This window comes from Artibeus jamaicensis, unplaced genomic scaffold, assembly GCF_021234435.1.
Source record: "Artibeus jamaicensis isolate MK-2021 breed Jamaican fruit bat unplaced genomic scaffold, CSHL_Jam_final scaffold_916, whole genome shotgun sequence".
Lineage (NCBI taxonomy): Eukaryota > Metazoa > Chordata > Mammalia > Chiroptera > Phyllostomidae > Artibeus > Artibeus jamaicensis.
In genome coordinates, this window is record NW_026522059.1 from 29,040,279 (window position 1) to 29,066,841 (window position 26,563).

At 41.1% G+C, this 26,563-nt stretch overlaps 2 protein-coding genes across 6 annotated transcripts in view; one reads left to right on the forward strand and one right to left on the reverse strand.

Moving 5' to 3' along the window:
- The window catches only part of POP1 (POP1 homolog, ribonuclease P/MRP subunit), a 32,994-nt gene extending 17,317 nt beyond the window's left edge, over positions 1-15,677 (reverse strand). The window contains exons 1-9 of one of the 3 annotated variants that reach the window (XM_053660939.1): positions 15,610-15,677; positions 10,935-11,078; positions 9,255-9,422; positions 7,652-7,827; positions 6,224-6,472; positions 3,505-3,592; positions 2,883-3,070; positions 1,927-2,183; positions 1,718-1,811 (exon numbers count right to left, since the gene is read on the reverse strand). In XM_053660939.1, the coding sequence (XP_053516914.1) occupies positions 1,718-1,811; positions 1,927-2,183; positions 2,883-3,070; positions 3,505-3,592; positions 6,224-6,472; positions 7,652-7,827; positions 9,255-9,422; positions 10,935-11,076 (1,362 nt within the window). In that variant the 5' untranslated portion in view covers positions 11,077-11,078; positions 15,610-15,677. Of the gene's footprint in view, positions 1-1,717; positions 1,812-1,926; positions 2,184-2,882; positions 3,071-3,504; positions 3,593-6,223; positions 6,473-7,651; positions 7,828-9,254; positions 9,423-10,934; positions 11,079-13,066; positions 13,170-15,609 lie in introns of those variants that run through there. The other 2 variants (XM_037131121.2, XM_037131122.2) reach the window with 2 other exon arrangements.
- On the forward strand, positions 13,271-25,861 carry RIDA (reactive intermediate imine deaminase A homolog). Of its 3 annotated transcripts, none has more exons than XM_053660942.1 (7): positions 13,271-13,433; positions 21,320-21,425; positions 23,072-23,126; positions 23,491-23,559; positions 24,088-24,177; positions 24,569-24,624; positions 25,380-25,861. In XM_053660942.1, the coding sequence occupies exons 1-7, from the start codon at positions 13,369-13,371 to the stop codon at positions 25,440-25,442; spliced, it is 504 nt and encodes a 167-aa protein (XP_053516917.1). In that variant the 5' UTR covers positions 13,271-13,368; the 3' UTR covers positions 25,443-25,861. The 3 variants fall into 3 exon arrangements, with proteins under 3 accessions (XP_053516917.1, XP_036986999.1, XP_053516918.1); XM_053660943.1 differs by having other exon boundaries at positions 13,345-13,433; positions 21,251-21,425; XM_037131104.2 differs by lacking the exon at positions 24,088-24,177.
- The last annotated feature ends 702 nt before the right edge of the window (positions 25,862-26,563 follow it).

Below are 26,563 nucleotides of genomic sequence, written 5' to 3' on the forward strand. Positions count from 1 at the left end.
CAAAGAGCCCTCAAAGCGTCACATGCACACCAAGGACAAGCACGGACCGCCATGGTTCGCACTGAGGTCCACTGAAAGGGGATGCACCCCGAGACTCTAAAGCAACCTGCAGTGGCACGTGCCACTTCTCTCTCAGACACGCGGGCAGCACAGCTAGCGGTTCACGTGCGGGCTCTGCACACAAACTTCCTAGGCTCGGATCCTCGCTCTGCACCTCGTTTTGCTGGAGTGAAGCGCCGGGTCTGTGCCAGGTGTCGTGCTAAGCACTGGGGGCAGAGTCAGGAACAGAACAGACCCTGTCCTGGCCACCACGAAGCTCGGTCTGATGAGACACAAGTACTGTATAAATGCACGCACACACACACACAGCCATACACACTGAGGGAATGTGCAAGATGCAATATAAGTTACAGGAAGGAAACTGATTGAACTTGAGGGATAAAGAAAGGATTCTGTACAGAAGTGAGATAGATATCGAAACCTGAAGAATGAGGAAGGTTTAGTGGTGGAGGCAGAAGGTTCAAGCAGGTGGGGAAAAGGTGCAAAGGCTCTGAGAGAGACGAGATCTCGAAGGGAAAGGCCAGCACGGCCGAAGCACAGAGTTCAGAGACGAGACAGAAAGGCGTAGGTGACCTGGTCACGTGGAGGGCTTTGGATTTTCTCTCAAACACAGTTCAAAAGCTTTTCATCATGAAGCAACATCACGAGAACGCATCGTTCAAAGACTACTCTGCCTCCTGCACAACAGAGTGGAAACGAAACAACAGGGGAAGTGAAGATGCCGCTTCAGCATTCAGGCAAGAGGCCAGGCTACGGGCGGCAGTGCAGTGTGGACGCAATGAGGAGACAGAGGTAGCCTTTGTGTTTTCAAGTATTTTCCTTCTGAAAGCTCGAAAGCCATCCAGACCTTCATCATGTTCGACTGTGTCAAGCCTGTGGGAGGCACTGGGAGGTCCACTGCACCGATTCAGCAACACAGACTATGAGCCCAGAGTGTCTGACCCCCGGACCTGGTCTCCACTTTCCACACCTGTGCTGCCCACGTGGTGGCCACGAGCCAGAGTTATTCAAATTTAATGTTCAGCTAACTCAAATTAAATAAAGGTACAAATTCAGTCGCTCAGTCCCACTAGCCACGTTTCAAGTGCTCAGCAGAAACATGTGGCCAGCGGCCACCATGCTGGACAGCACAAAGGGAACAGCGTGTCACAGAAAAGACTGCCAGACAGTGCCACCAGACACATTCCAGCCAGTGCCACCAGTGCCACTCCCGAGAAAAGACACATACCAGACAGTGCTGCACCAGACACATTCCAGCCAGTGCCACCAGTGCCACTCCCGAGAAAAGACACATACCAGACAGTGCTGCACCAGACACACTGCTCCCGGGCTTTCAAGGAGCCTAAAACAGCCACAAGTACAAACAAAACAAGTGCTGCACTTTCAGGGGCTTATGGCGCAGAAGTTAAGACCCGTCTACAACCTCACAAGGTACAAGAATAATTTGTATTTAACTAAGAACAAGCCAGTTTACTTACTACGTTCATTTAGATTTGATTGTCTAGGAGAAATGATAAAGTCCTTAATAATAAGCGTAAACAGAGAAATAAACGTTTATAGGCCATGGCCCAAAATGTTGCCAAATTATGTGTTAGGTTTTAAACTTTGCTAGAAAAGACATGACTGGAATAAATCATACAGTCCCATGGGATCTTACGGTGTGGACAGAAGCAGCTTTTAGTGCCTCGGTCAGGATGGAGTGGGAGAGTGGACCAATCAGGCGGAATCTGTTCATCTCCATTGTCAAATCACTGAAAGAGAGAGAAAGCCTTAAAATGGGAACTTCCATGATACCCGATGTCTGTGACTCTGGCCAAAGCACGGGAAAGCTCCACAGAAAAGGTTCTGGGCGGCTCCAACCTGCACCTGATCGCAATGCCTGTCGCTGCAGAGATCCAAGAACGGGGCTGATTTGAATCTCTAGTTCCATCCCCGAAAAATTTTTTAACTGGTTTAGCGCTTTCTCCATCATCTGTCCGTTTTCTCTTCCTGCCAATTTTCTCATCGGGCAGTGCGGGTTGGCTCTCTTCGTGGGCCGGTGTCAGAAGGGGGTCAGGGACGCAGGGGGTGGGTGTGACGGGTTCAGTGCACTGGCATGCTGCTTTTACTTCCTCTAAAATATCCTGAGGGTAGAGTTAAACATTTTATTTTTAATTTTTGTAGCTTAAATGCATTACAAATTTAATGTGGTTTACTTTACATTATTTTTCTCCTCCCTTTAAAAATTCACCTTTTTATGCCCTCACAAATTAAGATAATCGATTCTCACCAAAGGTTTTTGGTTCTTCTGAGCAGTGCATGGCACTTGGAACAAAAAAGAAATCCTGAATGTTGACGATGAATGAAAACAACAGGACTATGCTGACCAAATTTTTAAAAAATGAGTGTGAAATAGTCTACCATCTAAAAACAGTAAGTATACCAAAAAAAGACAGAGAGAGAGAGAGAGAGAGAGAGAGAGAGAGAAGCTGAGCTGAACACAGTTATCTGAAATCTGCAGAACTCATCCCAACAACTTATCATCCAACAGGCTCCAGCGGGCACCCAGACGCCAGTGCACCGTCAGGCACGGGGGATGCGTCCATCCAAAGGCAACAACGTAAGGTTTGCGTCATAAGGTGGGCTTTCATCTCTACTCATGGCTTAGTGAAAACAGAGAGGTCAAGATTTGCTTCATCAATTTCCAAGAAACTTTCCTCCCTTTAGTCAAACACCAAGCTACCACCTAACTTTTACACCATCTAAATTTCTATAGAATTGACTTCCAGCAATCACCAACAACACAGTAATGAGTGACAGGGAAATAAACTCAAGGATTATACCTGTTTAAGGGTGGGGTGAAGCCAGATCCACAACTGCCTGCTTGCAGAAGGGTTGCCGGGGGTCCTCTCGGGCTTCCAGATAAACGTCACAGGCCCCAGCATGCCTTGGGGGTATTTATTTGCCCGGTAAAGCATGAGACTACCTTGGCGCTTTCCCGACAGGCAGTGAACTGCTGCAAAGGTCAATCCTGACATAAACAAAACAAAGTTCCATGGTTGTGCGTGTAGAGACCGCAGTATTACTTCCTGACAGCCACACTGTTATGTATGGTCTCTCTCCATGAGGGATGAAGTCTAGGTTTTGGTCACTGCTTCAAGCAAAGTGGCACACAGTGAGTTCTCAATAAGTATTTTACTGAATGAACGGTTTAATGAGTTTCCGGCTTCTCCTGCCTAAATTCACTCATTCAACAAAATGGTTCTCTCACTTTACACTTGACAACGTTTAAAAAATTTAACACCACTCCAAGCTTTCCTTTATTAACATACTCACTGGAAACACAAACTGTCTCATGAATTTTTAGGTATGTTTAAATTCCCAAACGCATACAGCAGACATTTCTTCATAAAAGGAGTAAAGAGTTGGAGATGAATATCAGATTCAGATTTCAAACGAGCGTACCTGTGTCTATGCTACACATCGGAGAAAGTGCCTTCAGTATTTCTTCCTCTTTGCCCTTCAACTCCAGACAACAGTAGTAGGATAAATCCTGCCCAAAGAGAGAGACACCATTGAAAACTCAGCAATTTACATGAGAGCAACTGCATGAGGCCAAAAGTCACATCGGAAAACCTTCCAGAGCCCAAGACACAGAACAAATGGCTACAGCTACCACTGCACAAGTCAAAATCTGAAACCGCTCTGTGGCTACCGCATTAGCAAATATCCTTAAAGCGATTTAAATCAAAATAAAAATGAATCTCCACTTAAATATAAATTGCAGTGTCCTACTTTTTATAAAGAAAATCTGTGTCTTATCTCATATTCACAGACAAGTTCTAAGCAGAGTGTAAAAACTGCTGCCTCTCGGTAAAGGATTATTCTTCCCTGAAATCTACCTTAGGTAAGAAATGAGAGACATACTGTTGCAAACAAATTATCCTTTATTACTTCCATGCTCAGTCTGACTATAATATTGAACTTTGGCAAAGCAATATAGAAGAAAAAATGAGAGTAATGAGAGTAAGACTTTACCAATTAAATTAGAAGGGATCACACTGAGGTAGCAAAATCAGTATGTTAAAGAATTATAGCCCCGGCCGGGTGGTTCAGTGGGTTGGAGCATCGACCCACACGCCAGAAGGCTGTGGGTTTGATCCCTGGTCAGGATGCGAACGGAAGGCAACTGCATCGTGCTTCTCTCTCATGCCAATGTTTCTCACTCTCTCTCCTCTCCTTCCTCTCTTTCTAAAATCAAACACCTTATTTTGTCACATATAATGCATTTTTTTTGCCCAAGTTTTTGAGGGAAAAATAAGGATGCACATTATACAGGGGTAGTGATAAAATGTGGGACTGTATATACACTATGCACAGGAGCACATGGAAGGAAGGAAAGGAGGAAGGGAGGGAGGCAGGAAGGGAAAGTGGAAGGAAGGGAGGCAGGAAGGAGGGAAGGAAGGAGAGAAGGAGGGAAGGAAGGAAGGAAGGAAGGAAGGAAGGGAGGGAGGGAGGGAGGGAGGGAGGGAGGGACATATGGTGGCTGAGTGGATCAAAAAGCAACATGTCCGCATATGCTGTCTACTAGAGACTCACTTCCAATCAGACAAAAAGACACAGAATAAAAGCAAGGGGATGGAAAAAGGTATTTCATGAAAACAGAAACAAACAACAAAAGGTAGGGTAGCAATACTTATTATACCAGACAAAACAGACTTTAAAACAAAGACATACACCTCCACGTGTTCACTGCAGCACTGTTTACAAGAGCTATGACATGGAAGTAACCTAGGTGTCTACCAGTAGATGAACGATAAAGAAGTGGTGCATGTATACAATCAAGTATGACTCAGCTATAAAGGGAAAAAAATCTTGCCGTCTGCAACATGGATGGGCCTAGAGAGAACTGTGCTGCATGAAGGTCAAAGACAAATGCCGTACGATTTCACTTACACATGAAATCCAAAAACCAAAATAAACAAACAGAACAGAAACAGACTCCCACATGCAGAGAACATGTTGATGGTTGCCAGATAGGAGGGGGGTTAAGGGAGTGGGTGACAAAGGTAAGGAATTAAAAAGTACAAATTGGTAGTTACAGAATAGTTACAGGGAAGTAAAGTACAGCACAGGTAACATAACCACTAGTAATGTAATAACTATGTATGGTGTCAGATGGGTACTAGGTTTCTTTGTAATAAATGTCTAATTCATGGGTTGTATACCTGACACTAATATAATACTGTACATCAATTGAAAAATTAAAAATTACTTTAAAAAATTCATGAAAAATCGTTTAAGTGGTGATTTGCTGTTGTGTGCACTTTAAATTTTTTTAAAGGTTATTGTTTGATGATTCTGCTCTATTGCTCTCAAGAGTTATCAGAGGATACTAATACCAATGGCTTTCAAAACTGGGCCAAGACTATCCTGCCACTGAAGGCAGGTCCTCCGCAAGAAGCAAATTTCTAAACACACCCTGGAAGAGAGAAAGCAACTGAATTAACGATGGCTGGCCAGGGGGGGACAACCAGATAAAAACGAGGCTGTAAAACCAACTGTCCTCTCAAATAGTTTGAAACCAACTTCCCAGCATCGCACTGAATCATAAACTCTGCAACAGCATTTGAACACCGCTCAGGGCCCACAGACGGTTCTCAAATATCTGTTACTGATAAATGATGATTACATGAATCAATGCTGAATTCATCTTGAACATGACCATCAAAACCCTGCATGGTCTGGTTACTTCTTAGTTTTCCAGAACTGACCTCACCCTGACGCTAGCCTTGCTGTGACCCCCTTCATCCCTGTCACATGCCATTTATCTCAGTTCCTCCCTGCCACCTGGCTCCCATCCGCCTCCCCCACTCTCCATTTTCTTATTCCTTAGAGATCTGCTCGAACATCACTTCCAAGGGGAAGCTTTCTTGTTCCTCTATGAAGAAAGCTCACAGCATTGTATAGATCCCTTACAATTGGATATTTACCTAATTATTTGACTAATGTCAGTCTCCCCTAAAACCTTTACACTGCTTCATCTCCAGCATTTAGCAAAGTGCCTCATGCTCAGGAATTACTTTTAAAAGAAATAATTTCAGAGAAAGGGCTTTAGCACACATGAACTATTCTAAGAGTCTCTATCAGAAAGGGTCTAGATGAAAACAACTGGACAGCGCACCTGGAGGAGGCAGCGGGTTGTCATAGCTCGATAGCAGGCCCTGTGGCTCTTGACTGTCGGCCGCTCCCCGAGGCAGTAGCCCCACTGCTTGACCATGTGAAACCGCTTGGCGTGCCAGATGTGAGTTTCCAACCATACGTTCTTCTTTTGTCTACGGTTAAATTCTAGCGTCCGGTTTATGTGACGTCTTCGAGCTTTATGGCATTTATTTTTTGAATGTTCTTTTTTCTGATGTACCGCTTTCTCCGCCTGTAGTTTCCAGAACAGAAGCAGGCCCAGTTTGCAACCGTTTCAAAACAAGGCTAAGTGTCAGGAATTCAAACTTAAACTAACTTTAGCCCATTAAAGACCCCATGAGTGTGCTTAATTTTTTTAACTTGGTGATTTCTCCGGGGAAAGCAGAGAGGGAAGCAACGGAAGGCGTGGCGGTTCTACAGGCAGGCAAACCTAAGAAGGAAACACGTCCTTTCACTTCACAGTTGGGCAAGCTTCATGGACTGGAAAGATTAGAATATATATGAAATGTTCACCGCAAGCTTACTGTGGCTAACAGTGTATTAGAGAGCAAGAGGGAATAAATCCTACACTAGCTTTTGTTGTTATTTTTTATTGTTTTTTAACCTCTAAGATTATAACTGAACCCAAAACTTAGGACCAAATATAGAAGTGAGGAAAACCTACACATTCTATGTCAGTTGGGGCTGACAGGTAAATGCTAAACGCTATCACTGGGAAACAGACTTCATGCTGAACTCGAAACTACAAAGTTCCCGTGTGCTTTTCGCTCTCAGTCTCTCCCATAGCCAAGCTCAACTTCTGTGGGAAAAGCTCTTCCCCATTAGTCTGTGGGCCCCTACGGGTAAGGACTTTCCCTTGATGTATTCCATCCCCGGGGCCAGTACAGTACTGGTACCCAAAAGGCGCACAATACAAAAATTCTGAAACAACTAATAAAGACAACCTCAGACAGTCTAAGCCAAAATTTCTGCAGAAGCCGAAAATAATCAGGCTTGAAACAAAAATTAAGTTCAAGTTTTCAACTCCAAAAAAGTCAAAAGGCAAGTACTAGGCAATGATACTGCCCCCTTTTTTTTTTTTTTTTAATTTCTAACTCTAAGCTAGCCATACACCTGAAATGCAGAGTTAAAACTATCTGGTAAGAAGGTCAAAATTTTATTTTAAATCTGACACGGAAACATCAACCATTCAATACCATTAAAAGAAATGAGCTCCATATATTATATTTAAAAGGAGCCAGCATATCCAACCATCTGCTAATTTTGCAGATGATACGGGAGTGGGATGGGGAATAAACTATTAAACCGAAATATGCAAAATGAGCATGATGTTTTTGGTTTTCATTTTAACAACTCCCATTTGCTTTTAGGAACTACTAACTAAAACATTTACATTAAGTGAAACTTATACCTCTTTCTGAGCGATCTCCCGTAAGCGTCTCGGAAGGCGTTTGACATTGTGGCTCATGGCTCTTCGTCTCATGTGTCGCGGCAGAGTCTGGAAAACCAGCGAATTCGAAGACTTCTGAGTCACTGCTTTCAACATAGCACTGATCTCAGCGGCTCGAGCCTGAGCAAAAGTAGAGGCTATTGAAGGAAAGAGCACAGTCATTAACAACTAGTCTTGGGTTTTCTGGTACATTTTTTCTGGGACAGCTCAGAAGAAAGAAAGATTTGAAGAACATGAGCTTACAACTCACCCACCACCCTATCCTCCCGTTAGAATGATATCACTGGTGGTTATTGCTGTAAAGATTGTGAAACTATTCTTCAACTTCTACTTTTTCCCATTTTCTAGAAGGATTCAGTGTCACTTTTCTAATTTAAAATTAAGAAAAAAAGTGTTACTTTGGCTGGTGTAGCTCAGTGGATTGAGCACAGGCCTGCGAACCAGACGACCGTGGTTCAATTCCCAGTCAGGGCACATGCCTGGGTTGCAGGCCAGTTCCCAGCAGGGGACACATGAGAGACAACCATACATTGATATTTCTCTCCCTCTCTCCTTTCCCTCTAAAAATAAATGAATAAAATCTTTTAAAAAAGAAGTGTCAAGATTACGAAAAGCTTTTTAAAACAGAGAGCTACACTGCAAAATGACAACCATTTTTTAAGTAAAATAATCATAGAACAAAAAAAGTTCACTCACGATTTCTGTACACGAAAAAAACAAAAACAAAAAGACAAAAAACACAAAGGAAAAAAACAATGAAAAAAAAACCCAAAATTTTTAAAATGATCTTGACTCCAAGTGTTTTTTTCCTTAATATTTTCCAAATATGTGACCATAACTATTATTAGTTTTCTTTATTGAAAACTACTTCTTTAAACAAATAGACCGCTGGGGAAATTTAAGTGAATTCCCCCAAGAAGGTATAAAGAGAGACCAGAAGGCCCCCCTAAGGTGTGTACGAGGAATACGGGGTCATGCAGTAGCAGGGGTAAAAGTGATGAGGTAGATGCCAGGTGAAACGACCCAGAGACAGGTACTTAAAGGTCTGGATTGCCTTTAGTCCTCACCTGAGGATGTGTTTACTGATTTTAGAGAGAAAGGAAGAGAGAGAAAAACAGTGACATGAGAGAGAAACGTCTATTGGTTGCCTCCTGCATGTGCCCTGACCAGAAATCAAACCCACAACCCCTGGTGCACAGGATGACGCCCCAACCAGCTGAGCACACAGCCAGGGCTGTGCTGCCTTTACGGTGCTTTCATCCCTGGAAATGCCATGCTGAGGAGTGTAAACTGCATTTTACATGTTTAAAAGGGGGAGGGAAGAAGATTTTAAATCCAAGTGGAAGAGTTCACAAATAAGAACTATAAAAAAAAGGAGAGAAATTAAAGAAGGGAGAGCAATCAGGCCTAAGCCTGAACACTGGAGGTGAGAAGGGCCTGGAGCAAAAGGAGGAGAGGTCCCAGCAGGCAGGGCCAAGGCACACAGAGGGCATTAGAAATCTGGCGGCATTAGAAATGAAGAGCTTGCAGTACAATCCAGCCTCACCGCCATACAAATACCTACCTGTTATGTACTTGGGAATCTCCTGCGACGTGCCCTCAGGACCTGCTTTCCAGCCTCCCTTTTTCTTAAACGTTACTCTGGAGGAAGACTGCTCACTCCCATCAGGCTCAGGTGGTGAATAGTGGGCCATTTTGGTTTGCCGTGCTAGTGCAGTTCCAGCAAAAGGATCTAGAATATTAAGAAAAAGAAAGAAATATGTCACCCTTATCGGGAACAGAGAATATTTGTTGGGTGGAAACAGCGATCATGTTTTCAGTCCTATAACCACCCTGTAACATGGCCATTACGGCCCTCCCTTTCCCGAGGAGGGGGAATGGCAGAAAGGTGCATTAACTTGCTGGAGGAGATGACACAGCTAATAAGCAGCACACTAATCACCTCGGTATGACACATGAAAGAATCCTGGGTGTGACTGACACAAGGGAACTTTTCTCCAGATAAATAATGCAACATGAATTTTAAATCAAACCCCCTTGAAGTACTACAGCCCACATGACTTTGTATATTCAGTCTTTTATTGTCATTCTCTGGCACACTGAGGTTGGAGCCCATGCTAAATTTGAAATAAGAAATAAAAGCAAAATCTCTATACAAAAGCCTGGACATTCAAACCATTCTGACTCCAAGTCCTTGTGTGCAAATGGAAAGATCAGTAGAGAATGTTATGGACTCCTGCTTACTTCCATTATGGTGCTAATTATTAAGCCCCTACAAATATGAAGCATGTTACAAAACATGTCACTGCAAGGTTTAAGATAACATGTTAAGGTTTATCATATGGCATGGTAGGCATCAACTGTTGGATCTGAATCTAGATCTTATGAATAGGAATCTAAAACATATTTTGTCAGACACAATGCACACTATTCTTCCAAGTTCCCAAAAAGGTATTGGTCCCCTGCTTGCTGTCATTCCCCCCCCCCCCGGCATTTTCTACTGCTGCTCAATGAACAATATCACCTTCATATTACTTTATGAGGTTCTAAAACCAGCACTCTGATTAAATCAAGATAACTGCACTAGTTATTTTTAGGAAATACAGAAGTATAATTTAATAATAATTGATCAAGGGAGACACAAAATATTTCAACTCTAAAAAACAGATAACCAATTCTCATTCCCAATAGTTATTTTCTAAAAAGTCGCAATACTGAACCACTGTTTCTAGAGACATACATACATTCATACATCCCATACACTGCAATTTGAAATTATAAAAACAACTCATCCTGGTAGATTCTATTTCCTCTATTTTACAAAAAAAAAAACAAAAACCAGGTTCAGAAGTGTTAAGTGACCTAAGGTCACCCCACAGCTGGAAATCGAACCCCAGCCAGAGCCAGAGCTTCCTGCACTGCGCTGCACTGCCCACCCATCGTCTCAGTCCCCATCCTCCAGTCGGCTCTGCATGAGAGCTGACACGAGAACGCAGCTGGAAATGTCCACATGGGGTGAACTGAATTCCCCCCTATTCTGCACATGTCTACAAATGATGGCCAAAGTGTCATAGCATTAATTTGGGGGTTACAAACAAACTTTTGCAACTAGGTGAATTTGCAAATAGTAAAGGTCAACTAACTGTTACCTGTTCTTAACTCAACTCATGTACTATTTAGATAATGACCATCAAAAGGAAGCAATTTGCTCCAGTGGGAGTGGAGAGAGCACTGAGTGTCTTACCTAGTTTTGGAGCTCGGAAAGCTTTTCCACCTCCATTGTGGTGCTTTACTCCTCTGTCAGCCACAAAGCCAGAGGATAAGGTCACGTTAGTGGGCTGGTTTCTCATTTTCTTAGCATGTTTTCTTTCTTTTGCATTAGACATCTCTGGAAAGAAATTAATAAATTTAGAATAGGGGAAGGGAATTTCCACTCAAAAATAAAAATATAATAAATATTCAGGCAACTCAATATATAATAAATCTTCACTATAGGTAGATCAATGACATAACAATGGTATCATAATATCACTATCATAATATTGATTTACAGCAGGAATTCATAACCAGAGCAATCTCTTGGGGAGCCATACATGGTATTAACACCAAAAAACATGATTCAATAGAAAAAAATAATTCTATTGCTGGAAGAGACTACATTAGTACATTCCAGTTTGCATGGCCAAATAAAGTCATGTACCAATGTTGACACTGCAAAAAGTCCATTGAAAGAATGAAAAATGTGGTAAGAGGTAAGATTCCCTATGCCATGATAAAATTAAATTAGCAAAAACATTTAATAAAAATTCTTAGGTGAACATGAGCTGGACTCATGAACTGGAATCAAATGAAATATACAACACACTATTCTGATATGATAACATGCACAAAAACTGAACACAAATTATTGATGTTTTCATTTCTACTACTGAGATGAGGCCAGCTGCACCTTCCTTTAATTTGTAATAGCAAAAGATTTCTATTTGAAGGAAGGCTAAAGAACAAAAAACTGGCGGAGCCTGATGGATTTACTTAGTAATTCTCAATTCTCAAATTTGACATCCGCCTTTCTTTCTCAGTAGTTTCAAACACTTGTTTTTTTATCTTGAAATAAAATTCACAATAACGAAACCTACCAGACATACAACTGTTATCAGTACATGTCCTACAATATGCCCCCAACTATAATGTAAAGAACTAAACCGAAATTTTAATAATATGTATTTCCTGTACATAAATACTTCAACAACTGTACTAGATGACATTGTGAAAAAAGGGGAAAGCTCTGAAAGTTCTTGAGCCAGAAGTAGGAAAGCCAAAATCTTAGTAGTATGTTGAATGAGGAGGGATAAACAGGATTTTCTTACAGTATTACATTTTAGAAGCAGGGCAGGACTGGGATCTTATCTGTCTGTCCTTTTCACTACTGCATCTCCAGCACCCAGCCCAGTGCCTTGCACAAAGTAGGGGCTCAACATCTATTTCTAAAAGGTCCATGTGCACACATAAATGAAGAAGTGAAGCGTGCTATAGTGCATTATAACAAAATTAAAAATATTTAGCCAAATACCACCTCTTCTGACACAGCAGGACTGAGTATCTGCCAGGAGACCAGCCCTGGGGCCAGCTGCTGGATCAAGACCAGTATCTTCCTTTTTGAAATCAGATCCCAGTCACTAAGGGCTCAACTCAAGTTAAAAGGGAAGAATAAAGATCTCTAAAAGCTCCAGAAGCACCAGAGAAGGGAACAAGGGAGGGGCTGGGAGGTGGAAAATGCTCTGATCTCAGCTTGGTCGTCCCCAGAATGACCCATCTTACTGCTTTAGGGCAGCGAGTTTCAACCCGAGCGCCACAAGATATTTTAAAACATGCAATACATGATTTTTTAGTCAGGGGCACGGACCTCTTTTGCCTTAGATTGTCAATCAGTAGTTCGTCAAACAAAAAAATGACAGCAGACAACAGGAGTCGGATATGAATCAATCAAAATTATACCTGTTTTTGTCAGGCAAAAAAGATAATATATTTTTGGTGTGGCACAGAATTTTAGTAATTAGGTTATGTGTGCCATAAGATGAAAAAGGTTGAAAATGGCTGCGTTAAGGTATAAGGGCTTGTGGGGCGGGTGACAAGCCCAATCCGAGAATGGCCTCCCTCGGGTGTGGCAATATAGCAAAAAGAAAGACTAAAGGAGGTGGACAGCAGGGGCCAAAGGAGGGGCGAGGCGGCCAGAAGAGCCCAGGAGCAGAAAACAAGGAGAAAAGAGGAAAGAGAGGGTCCACAGGATCGGGGTCAGTGGCGCGGGGCGCGGAAATCAGGTTGGGGGCCGACACACAAACACACTCCCCTAGTGAACACCAGCCCCTCACGACCTACCTGCCTGACGCACTGCGGGGGAAAGCCAAAGCTTCCCAGGACAGAATGACAAGATTCTGCCACAACCCCCTCCAAAAAGACTAGCGCTGCGAGCGAGCTGGAGGACGCATGCGCCACTGCGGTCACAGTCTGCACGTGGCCGGGACCCGCGGAAAGACTACAACTCCCAGAATGCTGCGCGAACCGCCCCCCCCGTCACGTGTTTCTGCTGGGCCTGCCGCGGGCTCGGCTGGTTGGGACACTAGTGGTGCTAGCGTACGGGATCATTCTCGCCTAGGGGCCTGAGGAGATAAGGTTTAGCCATGGCGTCCTTAATCAGAAAGGTGATCAGCACCTCGAGAGCTCCAGCGGCCATTGGTCCCTACAGGTAACTAGGCTTGTGTAGCGCGGGTGGACCCCTGGGGTGCGGGGTCGGGCTCGGGACTGACCACCTGGGATCAGAGCTGAAGTGGGCTTCAGGATTCATCCTCCAACCTCATCAAGTACGCGAGGAAGCTAACCCGAGAAAGGGTGCAACGCACCCGAATACCCACAGTGAGTTAGCACAATAGGATGTGGACCCTGCGCGCTCAGGGATTTTGCCCGGACCAGGGGTGTCTGGCTATGTAGCCAGCCAGAAAAGTTCCACTTCCTCTTAGAACTGATCTGTTTTTTAACTTTTTCCCCCCTTTTTAAGGGATGGGCTAATTATAGCTTTCTTGCGCTATAATTCGCATACACCCAAAATCCAGCCCTTTAAAGTGTACAATTCAGCAGTTTTTACTATACTCACAGAGCAGTGCAGCCGCTACGTAACCTCCGAACATTTTATTACCCCGTCCACCTCTTTCCCCAGCCTCCGCAAACCACTAATCTCCTGTGCCTCTCTATGGATTTGCCTGTTCTGGACATTTCCTGTAGTAAATGGATTTCTACAATATGTGGTGCTTGGTAATTGACTTCTTTCACTTAGTACAACGATTTTCAATCTCTTTCATCTCATGACACACTTAACTGATTATTTAAGTTCTGCAGCACACCAAAAAATATATAGTTTTTGCCAATCTGACAAAAAAAAATAGGTATAATTTATTCATTTACACCAGACGGCGGTTGTGTTGGCTATTGTCACTTTTTATTTGACAATCTAAGGGAAAGGACGTCAGTGCCCCTGACTAAACAGTCACGTATTGCATGTTTTTAAAATTCTTGCAGCACACTGGTTGAAAGTCACCAACTTAGCATAATGTTTGGCTAACCCTCTTTTCACTCAAAGGAGTAAATCCCATCCACAGGTGCTTAGCAAATCCCTGCGCATCTACTCAAGACACAAGTTTTTACAGCCCATATACACGTTTTGGGATTATTAATTCATTTGCTCATGCTTATTCCCCTCTAACAAAGTCCAATATGAATCATAATGAAGATAATTTCTAAGATCACCCCACATGCTATAGCTAAATATATGCATCCTGGCCAGAGCGTCTATCCTGTGTGCATTTCCACTTTGTCAGAAGTGCTGCTAGGTAGAAAAGTTAATTCCTTTTTAAAAAGGCTTTATTTTCTTTAAGATGTCTCGGCTTTAAAACTATTGGATCTTATATGTATTCTTGTATATTTTTATTTTCCTAATGTAATTTTTGTTTTTACTTCTCCTCTAAAGTATATCCTGTAACCTTTTTCTATTTTGTCTTTTTAAAATACTCTATAGTGTCTGTTCACTGTTTAAAGAATGACAGCTGGAACTCTTGAGCTATGACAGACATGCATTGAGTAGCTACCATCCACCAAGCCCTTCAAGGAGTACAAAAGTGTATAAGAAATCAAAAAAGAAACATTTTAATGTAGTGCTTGCTATGGCAGGCACTGTGAGAACCACCTTCTTCTCTAAATACCATCCCCATTTTGTAAGAAGAAAACAAGTTCAGAATGAACTTCTGTTAAGTGAAAGTAACAGAACTTGTCTGAACAGGGCCTCGCTCCCTCTACACCACGGTGTCATGAAAAATAGCACTTATATGTGGCAGAATAGTAATTGTTATAATAGGATTAGAAATAAAATGCAAAGGGTGTGAGGAGTACCAGGTGGGGAGTGGGGGTAGCAAAAGAGGAAAAGAAATTGATAACTTAGGGCAGAGGAAGAAAAAGATTTAGAAAGGCTCTTCGTGAGAGGTAGTCCTTGATTTGGGTTTTGAAGGTTGAATCTGCCACTTACAATATTGCTGTAAAGTTTGATTTTTAAAATATAGTTCACCCTTGAAAACCATAGGTTGGCCCTGACTGGTGTGGCTCAGTGGATTGAGTGCCAACCTACACACCAAGGGGGAATGTGAGAGACAACCACACACTGATGTTTCCCTCCCTTTCTTTCTCCCTCCCTTCCTCTCTCTAAAAATAAATAAATAAACAAATCTTTAAAGAAGAAAGAAAAACATGGGTTGAACTTCGTGGGTCCACTAATACGCAGCTTTTTTTCAATACTGTAAATGTATTTTCCTTATGATTTGCCTAATAACCTTTTCTCTAGCTTACTTGATTGTAAAAATACGGTATAGAGTACTTACACAAAATAGGTGTCAATCATTTGTTATCAGCAAAGCTTCTTTTGGTCAACAGTACGCTGTTAGTAAAGGTTTTGGGAAGTCAAAAGTTCCATGTGGATTTTCTGCTGTTGTGGGGGTTGGGTGGGTCAAGGGTCAACTGTACTTGGTTAAGGACTTCAACAAGAAGTCGTGGGGTGAAGGGTGTCCCAGGCAGAGGGAATGACTTGAGGCACAGAGGTAGAGGAATACATGGCAGAAAGATTTTCAGGAGGAAGTTTTGGTAATCTGAGTGCCAATTTTACTTTTTTTTCACTTGCCAAATCTCTTTACTACCTTTATTTTAACTTACTTAACACTTTTTTTTTTGAGATGGCTCACTGTAACAAGTTTAAAAAGAAAACTTCACAACAGTACTTTAAATAGAAACCAACCCAAGAGAAGGCAACTGTGAAAAACAAACCCTCAAGTAAATAAACAACTACTGAACTCTAGCCAGATCCTGCAGTTGGTTCAGAACCCAAGACCTGTGCTCTCTTTGTTAAAAGTGATAGGTTTCTTTTCACTTCTAGGCTTGTTTTCTAAAAATGATGATTTTTCTCCATGTAATCAGAGGATTGAAGTCCTAATTGCTAACATTTATGGATGCTTACTCAGCCTTAGACACTGTTCTAAGTGCTTTGTATGCAGTTGCTATTCCAGTCCCCATTTTTCAGATGGTGAGAGAATTGAAAGAAATTGATTCCTTACTGTGGTTCAGTGTTGGTGTGTGACACACACTTTGAGAAACACTGGTTAGGAGTTGGACTTTGAATTTTTTTTGTTTTGCCTCTTGCTAAAAATTAGCTTTTAGCAAAGTCTGGATTGTTATGGCTACCAGTGATAAACTAAAAGAGTATAAACTTCATTCTTTATGCAGTGAGGAGTCATCAAATGTTTTTGAAGCAAAAGTGACATGATCAGATCCTTTTTAGGAAGAAAATTCTGATAGTCCTTTGAGAAAACGTTAAGACTAGTTAAGGGAACATTACAATAAAACTAAAAATCAGTGCTCTTTTTTACTTCTTCTGCCCAGTGGTCTTACCTCAGAACAAAAGTGACCCTTAACTTTTTATAAAGCAAAGTGATTACAGAGCCTGGAGCGTGTGCCTTCCTCCAGTACGTAGTTTGTTCAAGAAAACAAGCATGAGTGTAATATCCCTGGTTGACCCGGAGGTGGGGCTCAACTATCACAGTAAAGCTGCAAGCACAAAAGAAGGCAAACATGAATATGCCAGCATGACAAGGGGCAACCGTCAGCTTCATTGTGGGGAGACTTCAGGACCTGGTGCCTCTTGTGCTTTTCTGTGTTCAAAGGTGATACAAGGTCACTGGCAGTGGTATTAATTTTCAATATTCTGTGAAGAAAGAAACACATTCCAACTACCTACTGGTATCCCGATAGAGTGAATTAGACATTTTATAACCACTTGGAAATGATTTTTTGTGTGTGCATGGAGTTTGTAGTTAGTTAACTTTCGAGAATTCTGGGTCTTCTCCAGGAGGAGTTCAAATGTGTTGAACTTTCAGTCCCTGGCATCAGGATAGATGGGGTGTTGTCACTAATTAGCTAATCAGCTCAGCACATTTCAGGGACACCCAGGACAGAACCTTGAGAGATTTTGACATCACGTTGCTATTATGTTGCTTTCCATTTCCCTAGCACACATGCAAATAGTCATACAAATCTGAAGTGCTAGTCCATGTGGCATAAGTTATGATGTGAGAATTACTACTAGATGTTTTTGAAGATTATTATTACCCTTTGACCTGTAAGTAGAGTAATGCATGTTAAATTTTCTGGAGCCTAATGACTTGTCTATGGTTAGTAGGATTCTTATGCTCAGGAAGGGTCAACTATTCCATTATTTTTGTGAACAGTCTCTATTAATTTACAAGAGTTAACTCACTTAGCTTAGATACTGTCAAAGTTCTAGGGCTTAGTTTTAATTTTCTCAGATGAGTTCCCTTTTATGGTAAAAAAAAAATTTTTTTTTGACCAAGGATAATGCATATGGGCTTGAACTATGGGGAGAGTTAAAGGTACTTTTCAAAGGGCCACCCGTAGCCAATTCTACCCAGAACAGTTAATAGAAAGTGTTAGCTGATGGTACCGATCGCCCTGAGACAAGCTGACACATTAACAAATTCAACAGTTATCTATTTGTGGGCTAGGGTGAAAGCCAGATGGTGGCGAAGAATTCCTACACTTTCTAAATCCTGTTACTGAGTTTAAATTTACCTCTTCAGTTCTCCAAAACTGACACTAAAAGCCAGTACATCTTCCAAAAAAGATACTTTATTAACAGCCAAAGTTGTTCAAGCTGCTAAGTGGTTAGAGAGCAAACCGTCAACAAGAAGCTATTGTGTTCCCACTACGTGTAAGGAATCGCGTAGGCCCTGCACAGCTGAGACAGCCAGACACTGCCCCGGCCTTCTAGGAGCTTGCAGCCTGGCACACCCCGGGCGTTAGAAGAACGGAGCTCTATCCCCTGAGGCAGGGTCCCGTGCCCAGTGTAGGAATGGCTCCACCAGGGGACCCCATGGGTTACACATATATGGAAAAGAGAACTTCAGATCCTTTGGTGGACTAAGCAGACCATTAATCAATCAAAAGGATTTAGAGCTCTGGACGTGTGATATACTTCAACTAACATTTATAATAGCACTGGAAATCTGAGATGGAGAAATAAATCTCCATGTTTCAGAAGCCTTTGATTCCATTAGAAAATAACTCTTATTTTCAAGACTTTAACTTTTTTCCCTCCTCCTATTAAACACATTTTAAATGGCAAAGATGAAAAGGAAGATCCCCAGGTGTCAGGAACAAACAGAGAAATGGAATCAGAGCCAAAAGAACGAGCTGATGTGTGAAGCCCATGAGGATCTAAGACCTGGGTACAGGCTTTCAGAGCTGGGGTTCTAAATTCCCATTTAGAAGATGATGCCTTAGGTGGAATACGTTTGAGGTCCTGGAAGGAGATGCCTGCACAGAGCCTAGAAGAGCTACAGTGAGAAGCAGGTGAAAGGAGGACTAGAAAACTGTATCCATGACCCTGTCAAAGCAGGAAGGCAGCGTGCTGCGTGCCCTGAGCCTCACACTGTACAGCGTGCAGAGCACATCAAAGGCAAAGAGAAGGAATAGGTCACCGAGAAAGCCAAGGCATTGCTGACGGCAGACGTCGCATCAGCAATAACCGGGGCCAGGGGCCATGCAGAAATCTCCCAAGTGCTGGAAAAACTAACTTCCAATTCTGTGTCCCGCTAAATTCTATTTCAAAAATGAGGGCAAAATAGACATTTTTTATCAAAGTCAAAAAAGTTGTTAGAAAAAAATTTCTAAGCCCCTGCTAGAAGGAGAGAAGAAAAAAACAACAACACTAGAAACATACCTCAATAAGGAGTGTTGTAACAAAAAAAAATCATGCAAGTATATCAAATAAGCCCTGACTGTAAAAAAAAAAAAACAACTAAGAATATACAAAGGTGGAGGCTGGGGAGTTGGGGAAGAGGTTAAGTGAAAACACAATAGAACTAAAATAATAGAAATAACCAGGGGGAGAGCTGAGTTTTAAGTCTCTCTTGTACTATTCAGAGGAAGCTGGATAAACTTGGGAGTTTAGGGCAAATGTGTAGTAAAGACGCAGGAGTAATTACTAAATTAGAAATAAACAAATTAGAAAGAATATAAGGTTTTTTTTATTTCCAAACCAGAAGTTTAGGAAATAAGGACAACTCAAAACTTCAGAAGTCAGAAAGGAGGAGGAAAAATCAAAGCATGAGACTAGGAAAGTTGAGAATAAGGTAACAAGATTAACTCTTAAGTATATGGATAAATGCATTCATGTAAACAGATTAAACTCTCCCGATTTAAAAAGGATGCTTGGATTAGAGGGAACATTACATTTAAAACAAACAAAATTAATTCCACAAAAATCCACTTCAATTTGAAGGGTACTACTATTTCTCTTGAATAAAATGCTGGCACAGGAAGGATGGTTTGTAACGTGCCGGTGGCTTTACCAACCCAGTAAGCTGCTGCAGCCTCTGAACCCCCCCGACTCGTGAAGTTATGTGAGCAGCTGGTGAAATCCGAATTCCCAGCACATTGACACTTGTTTCTCAGAGAATCATTGAACTTTTCTGCAACAGAAAACAACTTTATATTCTACTCCCATTTCTCCAGAGAAGCTCTTAACAAGGCAGTGATTCAAGGGATAAAGTGTGACTTTAATGACCTTGGTTCAAGACTTCTTTCGTGAGTTTCGTAACACAGTCTTTGATGCTAATGTAAAGGCAATGATTCATAGTGACCAGTGGGGCTTCTTCACCAAAGCAGCAAAACCAGATGTGTTACCAGGTAACCAGATGTGTTACCAGGTAACCAGATGTGTTACCAGGTACTCCAACACTTTCAACAGCAGGCCCCTTTCACTGTTTTATCTCTCAGTGGTCTTCACAGTTTCCAAAATGGGTTCACAGAACAGGAGGTTTTTTTAGATTTTATTTATTTTTAAAGAGAGGAAAGGAGGGAGACAGAGGAGAAAAACATCTATTGGTTCCCTCTTACATGCCCCCAACCAGGGACCTGACCCAAACCCCAGACACCTGCCTTGACTGGGAATTGAACTGGTACCCTTTCGGTCTGTGGCGTGATGCCCAGCCTCCTGAGCCATACACAGTCAGGGCAAAACAAGGATTCTTGAATGGCCTCAGTAGGCTTTCAAAGGATAAAATAGGGAAACTAGCTTCACTAAGAGACATCAGAATTTCATTTGGTTACATACTGAAAGAAAATGGCATAACTTCCTTTAAATCCTTGATTTGAGAGACTACAGAAAAAAAGGCGATAATTCTAGGAGAATAATACCATTTGGAAGGAGCCTTTGTCATTCTGCTCCCAGTCACACACCATTTAAAGTTCAGAGAGCTTCACCAAGGCCTCTGATCATATTAATTTTGCTCACAAGATTTTGTAAAAATTAGGCTTTCATGTTGGGGCAAAACCAAATTTAAGGAAGGTTCCAGCCTTTTCAGATTAAGCCACCTTCCCATCCAAACAATTCACACGGTCCAGTATGTTTTCTGGCTGACTTAGTAGCCAGAGCTTAGTAGTTTCCTGGGTAGACTTATAGGCTTCTTCAGCTTGGTTGGCTTCTGGCTTCTATCAGCAAGAACCTTGACAGACAGGAAAAAGCATGACTTCGTACCTCTCCCTACATACGCAGTCTTCAGCATGAGATCAAAGGATACATGAGTTTTGTCCTGCTCTTTTTCATTGTATTTTTAAATGTTTTTCCCTTTAAACTAGACTGTAGAAATATGGCCTTGATTCTTATCAGTGGGAAACTGACAGAGCTGCACATATAGCAACGGTGAAAACTACGTAGTCAGACTGGATACCCTTTATTTGCCCATTTTCAGTGGGTTAGTTTTCTTCGTATCACTGAGTTACAAGAGTTCTTTATATATTCTGGGTGCAAGTCCTTTGTTTTGCAGATGTTTTCTCCCAGTCTGTGACTTGTGTTTTCATTTTCCTAAGATGTTTTTCAACAGGCAAGTTTTCCATTTTAATGGAGTCGGTTATCAATGTTTAATATTACATTTTGTGCTCATTGTGTCCTAGCAAAGAAATCTTGTAGCAGTGCACTTGATGTTGATGCTTCTCTGTCCACTGCATTTCTGTCCGTTGCAGTCAGGCTGTGCTGGTGGACAGGACCATTTACGTCTCGGGACAGCTGGGCATGGACCCTTCCAGCGGGCAGCTTGTGCCGGGAGGGGTGGCGGCAGAGGCTACGCAGGCGAGTCACTTTCCACAGGCGAAGTTTTGTTCTGCACCTACTTTTTAATATTGAGGAGTATTAAAAATCCACTTGGCTGATTTGCTTTAAAGAGATTACCAGATAAATGGTTTTTAACTTACTTACTGATTTCAGACAATTGTATGTCAGTAAAAACTTAGAAATTTAATAAATTATTTAACAAACAAACAAAAAAAGATGGTTCTTTCCCAGGTGACTTCAAAACTGAATTATTGGATATTAACTAAACTTAAACAGTGATAACCATTTCATTATATATACTTATGTCACATTATGTTATGTACCTAAAACCAATACAATGTTATGTCAATTATTCCTCACTAAAACTGGCAGCGGAGTGCTGAATTATTGAAAGCAGATAACATCTTGCCACTTCCACAAGGATTGGGAAGTTTTATTTCAGAGCCACTGACCTGCACAAACCACCTCACAACCACAGAAGTAAAAGTCAACACCTGTTAGCGAGAGAGAACTATCAAGATTATATGCAGTGTGTTCTTCTAAATAAGACTGGGGAATACAATGTAATCCAATAAGTAGAATTAAATGATAATTTAATGCATTCACTGAGTCATTTGGAATATCCAAAGACAGACAGGAACCTAAGTGTCCACCCATAAGGAGCTAGTTTAATCCCATAGTAAGTGCACTGCTTCCTGGCTTTCCTCCGGTGGGGTGAGTCTGCCTGAAGCTGTGATGAGACATTTTCTCCTTTCACACATAGAAAGCCTGGGTCGAAGTCGTTTTCTCGGTGCTGGAATGTGTGAAGTTGTCAGTATCCAAGAAGCTGAAACAGAAATAGCTCCTGGGGTTCCTAATGTTTTATTCGCTTCGGTACCATCAGTGGGAGCCAGCAAGCAAGCATTAAAACATGCTTTCTTTTAAATAATATTTGATTTTAAAGAGTTCTTTTCCCTTTTTCTCAAAAAAAAACCCCAATATATATTAGTAAATTTTATTTACATAAATTTGTGTGTGTGTGTATTTCACAGTCTGGCCTTTGGAAAAACATAGTTTTTCATCCTGTCCTTATTTTTTTCAATTCATTCTTTGTGTCAACTTTACTAGTCACATTATAATATCTGATGATATTTTTTCTTTAAAAAATAATTTAAATAGATAATACATAGATGGGGCAAAAAAAATTCAAAAGCTACAAAAAGCATGTACGGTGGAAAGATGTCTCCCACCCTTACTCCATTTGCCCTTCCCAGTCTCCGTCATCACTGCTCCTTATGTACAGTCAGTATAAGAACCAGTGGTGCGTGCAGCCCTGAGACAGTCAGCGCTGGTACCAGCATGAATGTGTGTCCTCAGTAAGTTTTTTTAAATGTCTGTACACACACACGCACACAGGTGGTAACTTACTGTGCTTGCTACTCACATATTGATTTTATTTCACCATGTAACAATTGAGCTTTTCATGTTAATTTAGTTGTATGGATCTAGTGTGATTTATCTCATATTTATTTAGAGGTAGCCTAGAAAGAGTAGAATTTCCTAAAAAGGGAAACTTTTTTTGCAACATGTTATTTATGGAGGTATTAGTGAAAGATGATTTATTGAATTGATTAAAGCTCTACTGTAACATCAGTGCCTTGGGCCTTCCCTTCCTTGGTTCACAGGCTCTCACAAACATGGGTGAAATTCTCAAAGCTGCAGGCTGTGACTTCACTAATGGTGAGCTCTTTGACACTTCGCAATTTCTGTTTGATACTTCTTTGCTCTTTTTTTTTTACATGGTGTCCAGTAATATGCCATGCCATATCTTTGTTGCTTTTTAAAAGTTTTAATTTCACTCCCATTTTAATCAAGACAGCCAGTCATAGACCATACACTGTTTTTCAAGGTTTTATTTATTTATCTTTGGAGGGTAAGGGAAGGAGAGAGGGAGAGAAACATCAATGTATGGTTGCCTCTCATGTGTCCCCTGCTGGGAACTGGCCTGTGCCCTGACTGGGAATCGACATACACTGTTTTTTTAAGTAATGTTTTTGGATCAGACCAAATAGCTAACCCTAACGACAACGAATGTATCTTCTAGTGGTAAAAACAACTGTTTTGCTGGCTGACATAAACGACTTCAATACTGTCAATGAGATCTACAAACAATGTAAGTAATTTGGCTTCAGTACCATTTTCCATTTTAAAGAGGAATCTATTAACTTTAACGAGAGCGCACTATGAACTAAGGAGGTGAGAGGAGATGCTAAAGAAGTTCTCATAGGTGTTGCCCTAAAAGAATGCGTAGTCTGGCAGGACACATACAGTGTGCCTCCGTGAGAATGATCCAGGACATAGATGTTGTGCTCCCTAGAGTAACACACAGTAACCCTACAAACCCATTTCCCTGAGGCTTAATCTTGTTACACCAGTCTCAGGTGTTTACACCCTCCATATATATATTTTTCAAACAGATTGTATTATTGCTATGATATGGTCTAGCCGCCATCTCTATTCTGGCGCTCTCAGAATCATTTAGCTGGTTAGTTACTTAACATTTCCTCATGTGCAAAATGGGAATTTCAGCATTGGAATGCTGAAATGAGCTAATACAACACATCGACACGTTAGAACAGATGCCAGTATGTTGTAAGCACTCAGTAAATGTTCTCTCTACCTATTAACATTGTTGTCTTAGTGGGGAAACGGGTGTCCCTGCCAGCCGGTGAGGTGAGACCAAAGTGTAACGTGGGGAAAGCACCATCACTCTGGCATGAAGGATTGGCTGGTAAGAGGAAGTCAGCAGTGAGCACCTGCCAGAACTGCTGGAGATGGGCAGCTACTTCCTATTTCGATCATTATTTTCTAAGGATAACTTTAAAACAAAATGCTTTTCATATCAAACAAGGGCAAAGAATCAGAGAATGTATTTTCATTTTTTTCCCAGAAAGCTAAGACATTATAGAAAGTAGTAAATATATCACAGGAGCCTTACAGCAAGATATTTCATCAAGCACACATGAATTTAAGCCTATTTTTCTCGGTGTTGCTTATGTCTAAGAACTGAGAAATCTATGAAGCACTCACTTTCGATCTTGATTATGACTATGGAAATGCAAATGATAATGCAATATCGAGTAATAATATGGATCTGAAAACTAGAATTTTTTTCAATTTAGACTTCAAGAATAATTTTCCTGCAAGAGCTGCTTACCAGGTTGCTGCTTTGCCCAAGGTAAGTACACTTTAAGATGACTAATGTACACAATTTAAAATTTTTACATTGTTTTCCGAATGTAACACACTAAGCAGTGTAGCAGGAAATTTCTAAAAGAAAAATAAATAGTCCCAGCTTTCCAGGGACTTAAAGTCTAAAAGGAAACACCTAATATTACATGCACGGGGAAAAACATTAAGAAACTTAAGATATTTTTAAAATTCAGAAAATTAAAAATTAAGTCCACACATGAATGCAGCAGAATCAGAGTACTTAAATTGTGGGAAAGAAGTAAAATAGCAGCTGTAGTGTTTGATGTTACTTAGAGCATGTATACATGGAGCCAGGCTTGTGAGTGGTTATTTTAATTCCTTTACTTGGTGGTTACTTGGAATGATCAGTATCATCAAACTTATGAAAGTGTTGGGTATAGAAGGAGCTCTGAACTTGGAATCACAAGGTGTGGGTTTGAACCTCTCTCATGTAGCTTTGTGTCCTGGGAAAGGTTAAATAACCTTTCTAAGCTTCAGTGTATCAGTTGGAATTGAGGAAAGAACATGCCTGTCTGTCAAATAGCTGCTGTGAGAATCACGTGATGAACAAGATTAACCTGGTAACCTGGCTGTCATGGGCTCTTAGTGAACATTTCCCTCTCCTATCCTTAAAAAGTTTAACGTTAAAGATGCTGTATTGCTGTATGTTTTCAGTAGGTGTTATGGAGCTCATTAACTTTTTGAAAATGACCTCGGCCTTGCTTCACTATTTCCTCACAGGGAGGCCGTGTTGAGATCGAAGCCATCGCTGTCCAGGGCCCTCTCACAACAGCTTCACTCTAAGTGGGCCGAGTGCTGTTTAGTCCGGAGTTTTCATAATGTTTTTGAATTAATGTCTTAATTTTTATAGTGGACATTGGGAAGTATACGACTGACTAAAATAGCTGAAGTATTATGGAAATATAATGTAATAAGGGGAATGGAACATGAATTGCAAATGAGATGAATCCAGTTACCGATACTGTAAGTTTCATTTATGCACTCAGATGACTGGATGTGAGGAAGAAAGAGTATACCTACTTCAATTAAGTCCTTTTTAATCTAATGTTGTGAAATATTTCATTCTTATGTCAGACATATGATTCCACTTTCACTTGAGTAAAAAAGATTTAAGTTTGAATGGCAGAGGTAAAGAAGAAGAAAGTGGACCAAAATTTTATATAACATTTTTCTAATGGCAATAAAATAGACATGCAGATTTTCCTTGGTGTGATTCTGTCCACTTATTTTTAATGGTTTAATTTCTACACTAGAGCACATTACCTAATTAAAGATGGGGGACCATGGAGGGACCATAAAACGCCACCTATTTTTTTCTCAAAACTTGTTTCTGACTTCCATTTTTACACTGTTGTAATCTGTGTAAATATTTTGTGTTTGTTCTTAAAGTCTTTTAACATTTTTAGACAACTACTACATGATTACCTCCATGTTGTAGACTAAATTTGAGCACAAAGATTATATAGATTGAGAAGTTTTAAAGTCTCTTTCAGTCACTCTCCATTCCACTTACCTCCCCAAAGAGAACCTCTGCTAAGACTTTCGAACGTGACCAGCCGGTGGTTTTCTGCGTGTACATGCCTGAGCATCGAAGTGCGGCTGTGGCTGGTTCACACAAATGGGGCTCCACTGTGCACACAGGTTTACAGTTGTTCACATGGAAAGTAATACAATGATTAACAACACAAGAATAAACTGTGTTTTGCACACCCCCAACTGTAAACCCGCTTTTGTGCCCCACCCTGTATTGTTCTATATATACTCTCTTCTGTCTTGAAGATCTTAAATACATATAGTTCTTCCCATTTTTAAAACTGTAAAATGGGAAGAACTGGGTGTTCTTTTGTGTTGGATATACCTTAGGTGATTTAGGCATTTCTCCAAACAATCTGTTTTCAAAGTTA

Coding starts and splice junctions, on each gene's coding strand:
- RIDA (XM_053660942.1), top strand. CDS start 13,369: ATGGCGTCCTTAATCAGAAAGGTGATCAGCACCTCGAGAGCTCCAGCG. Junction 13,434..21,319: donor GCGGCCATTGGTCCCTACAG/GTAACTAGGCTT, acceptor TGTCCGTTGCAG/TCAGGCTGTGCTGGTGGACA. Junction 24,625..25,379: donor AGGTTGCTGCTTTGCCCAAG/GTAAGTACACTT, acceptor ATTTCCTCACAG/GGAGGCCGTGTTGAGATCGA.